Source organism: Hippoglossus hippoglossus, chromosome 21 (genome assembly GCF_009819705.1).
Source record: "Hippoglossus hippoglossus isolate fHipHip1 chromosome 21, fHipHip1.pri, whole genome shotgun sequence".
NCBI lineage: Eukaryota > Metazoa > Chordata > Actinopteri > Pleuronectiformes > Pleuronectidae > Hippoglossus > Hippoglossus hippoglossus.
In genome coordinates this window covers 3,384,474-3,395,856 of record NC_047171.1, presented here as the reverse complement: position 1 = coordinate 3,395,856, position 11,383 = coordinate 3,384,474, and the positions used below count along the sequence as shown (strand labels likewise).

The 11,383-nt window shown below is 41.2% G+C and overlaps 1 protein-coding gene across 2 annotated transcripts; it reads left to right on the top strand.

Moving 5' to 3' along the window:
- Positions 1–825: 825 nt before the first annotated feature.
- LOC117755102 (solute carrier family 35 member F5-like) lies at positions 826–9,297 on the top strand. Of its 2 annotated transcripts, none has more exons than XM_034574617.1 (16): positions 826–1,019; positions 1,386–1,464; positions 1,786–1,927; positions 2,844–2,993; positions 3,139–3,201; positions 3,363–3,444; positions 3,697–3,890; positions 4,185–4,266; positions 4,435–4,522; positions 4,756–4,820; positions 4,922–5,026; positions 5,381–5,540; positions 5,680–5,770; positions 6,104–6,258; positions 6,548–6,648; positions 6,894–9,297. In XM_034574617.1, the coding sequence occupies exons 3-15, from the start codon at positions 1,793–1,795 to the stop codon at positions 6,627–6,629; spliced, it is 1,452 nt and encodes a 483-aa protein (XP_034430508.1). In that variant the 5' UTR covers positions 826–1,019; positions 1,386–1,464; positions 1,786–1,792; the 3' UTR covers positions 6,630–6,648; positions 6,894–9,297. The 2 variants fall into 2 exon arrangements, with proteins under 2 accessions (XP_034430508.1, XP_034430509.1); XM_034574618.1 differs by having other exon boundaries at positions 828–1,019; positions 3,700–3,890.
- The last annotated feature ends 2,086 nt before the right edge of the window (positions 9,298–11,383 follow it).

The following is an 11,383-nucleotide window of genomic DNA, read 5'->3' as shown; positions in this document are numbered from 1 at the left end:
TTGTGAACTGAGCGCATAGCGCCAGAGGCAGCCGCCCCCTGCTGGAGACTGCGAGCACCTGCGAGAAGATGTTTCCTCTTCTCATACTTTGATTAAAACAGATAATACAGAACATAATAAAAACAATACACGTGTTCAATTATTGTATTGCTTTATGTGGAGTTAAGACACAATATTTTGGTTTTATTCTAGCATCAGTAAAACAAGGATCAACTCTGACTCACAAGGTCCCAGAAGGTTGATCCCTTCAAATCCGAGTGAGGTCACTAACATGATCATTTTTATCATTTATTATATTGATATTAGTATCAGTGTAGTATTTTTAAATTGGTAAATCTTTTTTTCTTTTTCTGTGTGTGTGTGTGTGCTTTATATGCTTTATTGTTGACAGAGTTGAAGGTTTAAAATTGTTTATGTCACAAAGGCATGTTCAAAAATTCATTTATTCCTCTTATGTTACATAATTGACAGACATCGTTATTAGTATGTCAATAGTCATCTATTTTCATAACCTTTTTGAGTGGAATTATTAATAAATATCATATATTCAATATTTGGTTAATTGTTTTGTGTTTTCTGAAAAACCTGAAAAAATGGCCATTAGTTTAAGAGGGTGACGATATATAAAAGCCTTTTTCATCAGGACAAACATGTTTGGTTGTAACTTAATATAACTACACAAACTGGGTATAATGTACATATAAACCTCAGTTCTGACAAGTACAAGTATATAACTTATTAAAAAAACTTGATCAGTTGTGCTGTTTAAATTGACGTAAACAACCCAAACTCAGGGTTTAAAAGCATTCGCTACCTCGAGACTCCATATCCCAGAAGTCTGTGCGCCGCCTAAGTGATGTCACCTGATAGTGAAGAGGGAAGGGTATGCTAATGTTTACAACCGTCGGGCTGTCAATAACTCGATCGGAACAACGGATCGATTCGAGTCTCTAATCGCTCCGTGTTCGCAGAGACGAGGGACCAATGGTGCGAGCTCAATGACTCCCTCCCACGTGCAGGTGAATATAGATACATATCGATTGGAAGCAGCTTGTTAGCGCTTAGCTCTCGGGATGTTGGTAAACAAGCTGAGCGTATAGCACAGCGATGCTAGCTGCTAGCTTAACTGCAGACATGGTGGAGCTGGAAGCAGCTGCTGGCAACCACACTGCGGTTCAAGTGTGTGGTGAACTGTGTGTGTCACAGTTTGTAATCTGCGTCTAAAAGCCGAGCTGGAGAACATGTGATTCCAGGGACTGAGGAAGCAGCTCATTTACACATGGTTGGAAAAAACCCAGCTGGGAGCTAACGCAGTCCACTGCTGCTCTGGTTCCCAGCTGTTGACTATGCAAATACCCCAGTGTCTCCTGTCCCCCCTGTGGCAGGCCCCTGTTTGCTGTGGACTCCCCTGCTCGGTGTTGGCTGTGCACAGGGACTCCGAGCTGTCATCCAGAAACACCACAGGTGACTTTTCAGATTTGCACCTTTTTAGCTTGGAAACGAGATGTGTACAGAGATGTAATTGAAAAGCCCCGGGTAATGATGTTCTGCTTTTATTGTCTCCTATGATTAACTCAGTGATTGGTTCGCTGTAAGACTCCTACACGATCCCATGCTATTTCCAACAGGCTCTAATATCTGCATGATGTCCGAGGATGAGACACACAGATCTTACTAACTGTAATGTTGTTGTCCTCGTCTGTTCAGCGGTAGATCAGCTGTGAGCTAGTGTCTGAGTTTCGGTACCTAAAGCGTATTTGTGTTCATTCATGCCTCTGTTATCAGTGTCCCGATGGAATGGGTGTTCATCATGAACCGGATGAGCTCTCAGGGTAGCTCTGCAGCCCAGCGCAGGCGGATGGCCCTGGGGGTGGTGATACTCCTACTGGTGGACGTCATCTGGGTAGCCTCCTCTGAGCTGACCTCAGTAAGGACTTTGTCACATTTGTCATTTTGTCATTTTTCCACACCTGGGTTTCAGTATGAGATGATACAATAGGAGTGAAATGAGAGAGGGCGTGTTGATGTACCCGGGAGATGCTCTGGGATCGACAGACAATGGTGTGAACCTAACCCTATTGTTTGTGTTTTGTCTTTGCCCCACAGCATGACATATCTTAGTTGTCCTAACAAGAGCTTGATAAAGTATTGAATTACTTAATACTTACTGTAAACACTGCAGCTCCATTAAATAGGAACGTTTATAACTCAAAATCCATATTTTGCATTTCAAACTTAAACATCTTAACTGGATGCTGGCTCATTTCTGGAGCCTGCAAAGACTTCAGCCTCTCACAGCCAAAATTACGTCTTGCAGAAAAATAAGAAATTACTAGACAAAGAAAGAATAATGACTACAGCCGCCATATAAGTTTACTGGACTAAAAAGAGCAACGTGTCCTTTTTATATGTTGTGGAGTGTTGCATAAAGATAAGTAAATATCATTATTACAGGCACCGGGCGAAACGGCTCCATGTTGCGTGCGTTTTCTGCACCGCGGGAAGGATAAACGCTTCACTTCCTGTGTTTGTCACGCAGTGACAGACCACGCCCACTACTCATGCATAACTGTCCAATTAAAGTTGTAAAACTAGGCTTACTTCCTGTTGCCATTAGGTGGCGCTATCACTAAATACAGACTAATAGATCTATTCAGGTCGGGGCTCTGATGAAGAGTTAGCAATTTGGGGACGATTGGACGATGTTCAGTGGAGTTAAAACAACTTCATTCTCACGCTAATGAGAGCACAGACCTATGAAAATATACGTGTAAACTCTCCAGCAGAAGTTTATCAGCTGACCAGTGGTTATTCTAACAGTTTCCTCATGATTGTTTCCGCAGTACATTTTCAAACGACAGGAGTACAACAAACCCTTCTTCAGCACGTTCACCAAGACCTCCATGTTCGTGCTGTACCTGCTGGGTTTCCTGCTGTGGCGGCCCTGGAGGCAGCAGTGCACTGGCTCTCTGAAACGCCGCCACTCTGCATTTGTAAGACGTCAAGCCACACTCTCACCACATGGGGGGGCAGACTGCTCAAATGTTTTTTTTCTTTGCAAGCATTTATTCATCAGAAATTCTGAATCAGGATTATTGGTTTTAGCCTGTTGACTGTTTCAATCACATCTTTGTGCAGTTTGCTGATGCGGAGGCCTACTTCGCACCGTGCACCACTGACACTACTGTGAACAACCGTTTGGTATGTAGTTTAATTTCAGAGTATGTGATAATTCTACCTGTTTCCTGAAATTTACCATTTCCTGTTCTGTTGGCAGGCGAGGGAGCCAAATCAAGCTCACAGAAGTATCCATTACTCATAAACAAAACTAATATCTCCCCTTCTCTTCCACTCGTGTGCAGAGTGAACCACTGTATGTGCCTGTGAAGTTCCAGGATGTACCTGCTGAACAATCAAATTATTTGACTGGGGATTTTCAAACTTGTGAGTACACAGTTTTCTTATTGTCTTGTATCAACTCTCTGAATTAACTCGGATCTCATAAGGAGCTTTGTCTGATATCTGATTGATCATCACTGTGAAACCAGTGCAGTATTCAACATGAGAAACCGTTTTTGAAATTCAATAAAATAATAGTCTTGCTACAAATACAAATGGAGCCTCAAAATGTCATTTTTACATTTCCTGTGGTTGGGTTTCCATTAATTCACTACTCTCTCCATTTCCGCCTCCCAGCAGCTACCAAAAAGCAGCGGGTGCGTTTTAGTAACATCATGGAGGTGCGTCAGCTGCCCTCGACTCAAGCTCTGGAGGCCAAGCTGTCCCGCATGTCCTACCCTGCTGCCAAGGACCATGAAGCCATGCTGCACACGGTGGGCAAGCTCACCATCACTGACGTGGCCAAAATCAGCTTCTTCTTCTGCTTTGTGGTGAGTGGACTCCAGCTGGAATATTGACCTTTAATTTAACTATTCTTTATGATATTTTCAAGTCCCTGGGTCCCTTGAAAATAATAATTATTATTTTTAGAACCACTTCACCTGTCTCCTTTTTTATGCGCTGTCTTCACTTATTATAAATCGTAATTAATAACTCAGCATTCTTTTTGTTATTTGCAAACCAGGTGGCAGAAATGTATTTTGTGTGTACTTGTTTGCTAATTGAACCTCACAAGTTTTTGTTTAGTGTTTGTCGTTTTGTTCACTCCTCTTTTTGTCTTCCAGTGGTTCCTCGCTAACCTGTCCTACCAGGAAGCCCTGTCCGACATGCAGGTTGCAGTTGTCAACATTTTGTCATCCACCTCAGGTGACTACGAATTTCATGATACCCAGTAAATTGTACAGTTGACAAAAGGAAAATGGGGAAAATTAGTCTTGGATGAGTTGTCTATTAAACCCAAGGAAGAGTAAATCCACTGCTGTGACTGGTCTGTGTCAGATTCCATTGTGCTCTGACACATGTTTCTCTCTTCAGGCCTGTTCACGCTGATCTTGGCAGCCATATTTCCCAGCAACAGCAGCGACCGTTTCACCTTGTCCAAGCTGCTCGCTGTGGCTCTGAGGTAAGTGCTGAGTGAGCGTTTTGATAGAAGGGCTGGGATGTACTGTTTCATGCTGCTTCTCAATGCTCACTTTGTTGAACAGTAGTTTTCAATATGTCTGGGGATCTTTTATCATCATTTTCACAAATCCCATGAAAAGAATAAATCCAACAATAAACTGTTATATCTATTTGTTATAGCTATTGCTATAGCTTTGTTTACCTGTCAGTTCAAACAGTATCTCTCTTATTCAGCATGGGAGGTGTGACGCTGGTGAGTTTCTCCAGCATGGACAGCCCTGATGAGAAAGGTGTCACAGGTAACCATGGTGACAGCAAGTATCTGTCACTCACACACATAACATCACTATTGTGTAAATTCTTACAGTTTGACTCTTTCCAAATGCACATTTCTATGAAGGTTCCTTGTGGTCGCTGGCCGGGGCGATACTTTACGCTGTCTACATTGTCATGATCAAGAGACGAGTGGATCGGGAGGACAAGCTGGACATTCCCATGTTCTTTGGTAAGAAGATACTCTTTATATCTTGTTTAAGGACCAGGTCAGACTTTCATTTGCCACAGAGGCAGCTGTGCCCAGAGGCATTGTATCTTCAGGTTGTCCCAGATGTGTGCTAGAATGTCCATAGTCCATTTCAAAGCTGTAAAGAAAAATGTGTGTGTTCAACAGATTGTGGTAAGATTTTCTTTTTCTATAGCTTCTAAGATAATTCTTATCAATCTCTGCAATGTGTTGAAACTCTCAGTTAGCAGAAACATGTAGTTCCTTGTCACCATCTTGAATCCGTGCACTTGTAGCGACTACAGCCAACAGATGTTGTCTTAAGAGCCGTGTTGGACCCCTGTGTGTGTCTCTCAGGGTTCGTGGGTCTGTTCAACCTGCTGCTGCTGTGGCCGGGCTTCCTCGTGCTTCACTACACGGGCTTCGAGGCCTTCGAGCTCCCCAGCCAGCTGGTGTGGACTTACATCCTCATCAATGGCCTCATCGGCACCGTTCTCTCCGAGTTTCTCTGGCTCTGGTGAGTCACACTTCTGGCACCAGATCATTACAATTCCTATTTTATATAAAACGTTTTTTATGCTGTTAATTGAGTTTCCATATAGATGCTACGCTAATGAATTAAAGTGAATTGATTTGATGTTGCTTTCTGTTTACAGGGGCTGTTTCCTCACATCCTCTCTCATAGGAACTCTATCATTGAGCCTCACCATCCCGCTCTCTATCATGGCAGACATCTGTATGCAGAAGGTAAGTTTCCCTTCGACAGGTATCACACACTCTGGGCCAGAGTTTGAAATAAGGGTTAAGATCATGTTTGTTCAGCATCTGCAAAACTTCAATTTGAAGTTAGGCAAAGCAGATGAAAGCTTGAATGGAACTCAGTAAAGTTCATACGTCAGCCAAGACCCAACAGCCTCGGCTAATAGTTTGTTTGAATGTAAATAAATTAGATAGATCTTATTTGCAATTTAACTAAATTGTTCAAGTATTTGTTTATCAAGTTACAAATCAAATGACTTTGCTGGAATGATAATAGTTGTAACTAGTGACTTTGGTCTGTGTGTGTGTGTGTGTGAACAGGTACGTTTTTCTTGGCTGTTTTTCGCGGGCGCGGTCCCCGTCTTCCTCTCCTTCATCATTGCCACGGTCTTATGCCACTACAACAACTGGGACCCCGTGCTGGTGGGGCTCCGGAGAGTATACGCCTTCATTTGCAGGAAACATCGCATCCAGAGGTATTTAACACCCTGGTTCTCCACTGGGAAGTCATGTGACAAAATCCACTGTGGACTACAGTGTATTTTGATGTCCTTCTTTAGAGATTTAGAATTTCGTACGTGTGAATAAACCAAGGCCCTGTTCGCACCTGGTATTAAAATGCAGCCTGAATGTGTCTTCGTCTGTCATCAGGTGTACATGCTTGACTGACTGTTCTTCTTTGAATGCTTGTCCCACTTTGGTGAGGGAAGAAAGTAGTAATGACGACTGTGGTGACGATTGACGGACTGTTCTGTCCACCCACAGACTGCCAGAAGACAGCGAGCTGTGTGAAAGCCTTATCCCTCTACACACTGTCTCACCCCACGAAGGAAGTCTCTGTTCGTGATCCAACCGTCAGACACAAAGTAAATCATCACTCATCCCATACCTGCATGTTAGTGTATGTGTGAAAGAAAACAAATATCTCTGGGCGAAAAAGCAGCATCACACACACACACAATTTGCTTAATTGAAACATGGGCAGGTCTAAAAGGTTAAAACTCTGATCTCTTGTCTCATATTCATATTTTTTATAGATTATATTGTTTACAAAACATGAAGGTTTCAATGCTGATGCACTACTAGTAAATTGTTTTCTTTGTTCCACTAGGTGGCGATGGTGGATCTCGCTGAGTTGACAATCTGGAAGCTTTCAGAGACATTGAACTACCCCAGTGCCTCCTATTGAAACTATTTATTTTCTACAGTGTTGAGAGACGGCCCAACCAATTCTCCAATCTCCTTTTTTTTTTTTTTTTTTACGTTCACATATCAGCCGTCACGGACTGAACTTCTGATTTCTCCTTTTTAATGTTTTCTCTGTGAAAAGAAACTCTATGGTACTCAAGGTGCTGGACATGATCAGTGATTACTGTAGTGTCATGTGACCAAATGAAATGGTAAATGTTGAACTTGATCTTAACACTAACAGAAGTGGAGCAGTAGTGTGTGTGTGTGCGTGTGTGTTTGTTTGTGTGCGTGCGTGTGTGTTTGAAAACCTTGGAATAGAGCTCCCATCACTATTTTAAGGACGATGTAGCCTCTTTGTACTGGACTTTGTATATTAGTCCCTTTTTTGATACTTGCTGCTTGTTTGGAAGTTCATGCAGATGTAATGCATTTCACAGTCTGGCCCTTTGCACAGTCACAGAGCAAACCCAGCCTTTCCTGATGGTGTGAGACGCACCAAGGCAGCATATTAGTGAAGCGCCTCCTTGAAGTGTGCACTGTGCTGCGCCACACTCTCTAGATTCAGCACCTGGATGTGCAGGAGTTTGTGCAGTTTGACTGATTTCAATGGGCTAATCGTGTCTTCAAGCTTTTCTAATCAGCCACGTGATGCACTTCATATGATATCTTAGCACATGTGACCACTTTCTTTTCATGGCCAACGATCAGTTAAAATTAGAAATGCAGTTTGAGTTCTTGTTACTCGGCCTCAGAGGCTTTTAGGCAGTTACAGGATTGTTCAGCGTGGCCTCTGCTGGAAGGTATTTTCCAAGTTCAGACCTTCAGGCGACACCAATATTGTCCTGATAGGATTCAACATTTTTCTACATCTTGCTTTCAAAAATACATATTTTTGTCAGTCTGTCACCAGCCTGTGTTGTTCTCTGTTGACTGAGTTAGTCCGATGCTTGTTACCGTGTCTAACCGGGACTGAAACAGGATTTTAATACCTAAATATTCAGAAATAATCAGCCATGGCACTGACTACTTATTTCTCTTGAAGTATTTCTTATAAAAGGCACAAGGGGGAGATGTTAACATGTTTAAAAACTTGATTTTCACTGGAGGGGGAATAATTAGACAGAATCAAAGGAGATTCTTTGAGCTGCTAATTATCTTCTCCGTTGCCAGTTTAAAGGAACTCTTTACCTCTTTACAAGAAAACCAATAGAATCACTTTAGTTAACGACAGCTCACCTCAAAAAATGTAACTGTTGTTTTACCCGCAAATTATTTAAAGTCCAAATTTACTTTTTAATGAAGGAAATGTTAATTTAAGAGTCTAGACCAATACGTACAATGTTACTACTAATAATAAGCTTTTTTTTTAATTCTTGCAGAGGGTTAACGGCAATAAGCAATAAAATATGAATCAGTGAAAATGAATGCAAGTGGGTAAAAAGTAATGAAATGTTCAAATCAAAATTAAAGGAAGGAACCCTGCAGCTGCAGTCATGTTGGGCAAGTCCATTTCTGGAGAGAGACCATTAAGGCTTCTGCATTATTTTCTTCTTCTTTAGTTTAGTGCCGTCTCGACGTCTTGCAGTCAAACTACAAACGGTTGATTTCACTCTGCAAACGAAACCAAACCGCGGCTCAGTTGGATCCAGGCCTCTTCTGGTCAGACAAATTCTGAAGGGGCCAGCACCAAATAAGCATCATTACAATGACAGTTCAACGTTTAATCAAACATTTCATTACTTGAACATTTTAGAAATCAATCTTTTACGTCATCTTTAGGTGTCGAACGCTACAGACGAGCGATGTTCTTGTTTTGTCTTTGTTCCCCTGACAGTGCTGGAGCGTGGAGACAAACTGTGACAGAGACAATGAACTTTGTGTTGAACAACAGGCCGTCAAAACTATAAGCTACAAAACGTCTCGCTGCAATAATGGTTCGTGCTTGGACGAGAGCTTTTCCTCTTCAAATGGGTGTCTGTCCACAGTGAATCATGGGCAGAGTGTGGATGTTTGTGAACACTACAGATTTATCCTCTGAGATTACGTCTCAGTTCATATTCGATGTATTTTTCTAAATGATACCTGCAGGAGGAAGGGTTTGCCTCACAGTCAAATTCTCTTGTAGTTTAGATTAGGTCACATCAGTTGGGACAGAAAATGATTTATTTACTGTTTGAGAGTTTAATGTGACGAAAAAAAGCATTTCTTTAACCAGCCTCAGTGTCTGTCATGTGATCACAGATGTATATATCACAGCACAAGGTGAAATGTAAATGTTAATCCACTATTTCTCATGTTGTTTGCATAAAATTCTACAGAAAACTATTTTTTCATCTTTCAACAGTTGTGCTTGTGAAGTCCTGCATGTGATTTGTTTTTTTTACTCAGGTTCTTTGTTTTCTGAACATTTTCTGTGTCACTAGCGAGGACGACCAAAAGACGGCCCAGAGAAAGGGCTGTGATAGCAACTTCCTTTTCATCAGCATACACTCTTGAATAATCCTATAATCCTGTGTTTTTGTACGTACACTGCACTATTAAAATGAGTTGCTCTGAATCACTGCTTCAAATGAAGTATATCTGCAGAAGACATTGTTCATGTAAAGGTTTGTCAGAGAACAACAGCATTATTTGCATGGACAGTATTTGCGGTTGTCTCTTTACCGTCATCAACAAGGGACAGTTTGGGGTTCAGTATCTTGCCCAAGGACACTTCGGCAGGCAGAACGGGGGAGACTATCGAACCACCGACCCTCGGGTTAGTGGACAACCCACTCTCACACAGATGGGGCCCAAGACCCCTACACTGGAAAATCAGGAATTGTCTTTTAATTCAATTAAATTGTATTTGTATGGCGCCAAATCGTAATATATGTCAACATTCCAGATTTTAAATACAAAACTATCTGAGGAGGTTCTGGTATTTGGAGCAGAATTAATAGCTTTAAATTCGGCATCGCGGTGGGTTGAGGTGAAGTTGAGGTAAACATTCAAATGCTCAGACTCAGCTTCAGTTCTGATGATGATTGGGGAATGAAAGCAAATATGACAAAATGCTGTGTGTGGAAAAAACTCACTGTGAAACATTTACTCATAAAGTACGTTACATGGAAGAAAGACAGAGGCCGAATGCTGCGGTGTCACAACTTGGCCGTCGGCACAACAGGAAGCCAAGTGCTCTGAAACAAGAAACACAGGTAAGAACAAATAGAACAGGAGCTACTGCAAATAACTGAGAAACAAATCCAAAAACCAAACACAGGAAAAACAAGAAGGCCAAAGTCCAAAAACAAATAAAAGTCAGAAACATCACCTGATGAAATGTGTGATATTAATATACACTCCTCCAGGAAATTAAATAACTTGCATCATAAATATTTGAATACACTTACTTTTGTACTAAGCGGTGAACAGTAGTATCTTTTATTGATACAATTTATTTGCTTTAAAAAGCCTTTGAACTGTTTTGCTTTACTTGCAAAAGAAAAGCTCTCTTGTATTTGTACATAGTAAATATTGAAATGTTTGTGTTTATTCATGAAGATATCTGTTCTAAATACTAGATCCATAGCTTTTATCCTTTGACATCTTTTGTATTTCACAATAAACAGGGTGTTTTAATTTCTAATAAAGATGTACTGTAACATTTCTTTATAAGCATTTATTTCAAATGTACTGCACCATGTATACAAGCTGGTACTTCAGTCTATCTGCTACCTCGAGGTCCCCTGCTTCCAACACGTATCAGTATCCAAAATCCACTGCCTTAAACAGCTTCATTTTCAATATATATTCAATAATGTTATTATGAAATGACCATAAAGATAAACATAAAAGAAATATACACTTATTTGCAATAAATGCAATTCCTCGTTGTGTCCTGAATCACACAGAAGAGGGCGCCGCACGCTCAGAGATAATAAGACCTGAGATCAGTTGTTAAACACACATGTGGTTTGCCCACAACCTAGCGAATACACTGTAGTTTTGTGTTGTGGTCTGAGGCCAATGAAGTGATAACAGTTGTTTATATTTCAGAACAATTATGTTAATGCGAACCTGGATTCTTCACTGATCATTCAAATTTAACTTTTTAAACGAGTTTGACATATTTAAATAAATGTGCATTAGATCTCCCGGTAACCAAATATATATGGAGACACCGACCTACAAGGCTGAAATGTAAAAATCCTGCTAATAAATTCGATCCTTATTTCAAGGTGCATAACAGCAGAAGTCAGACGGTTGTAAGAAGAGGATGGAGGACGATGAGTCGGACTCGTGGTGTCGTCTGAGGCCTGAATGGTCGACAGGACGATGCTTCCCACCTTCTTCTGTTTCTACTCTTCACTGTTTCTACTCTTCACTGTTTCTACTCTTCGGAGACCTGCACACACAACCTCCTGTTCG

What these genes read in the sequence shown, in the direction of transcription:
- LOC117755102 (XM_034574617.1), top strand. Translation starts at nt 1,793, where the DNA reads ATGGAATGGGTGTTCATCATGAACCGGATGAGCTCTCAGGGTAGCTCT. An exon ending in CCTCCTCTGAGCTGACCTCA is followed by an intron (nt 1,928 to 2,843) that starts GTAAGGACTTTG and finishes TTGTTTCCGCAG; the next exon opens with TACATTTTCAAACGACAGGA. An exon ending in TGATGAGAAAGGTGTCACAG is followed by an intron (nt 4,821 to 4,921) that starts GTAACCATGGTG and finishes ATTTCTATGAAG; the next exon opens with GTTCCTTGTGGTCGCTGGCC.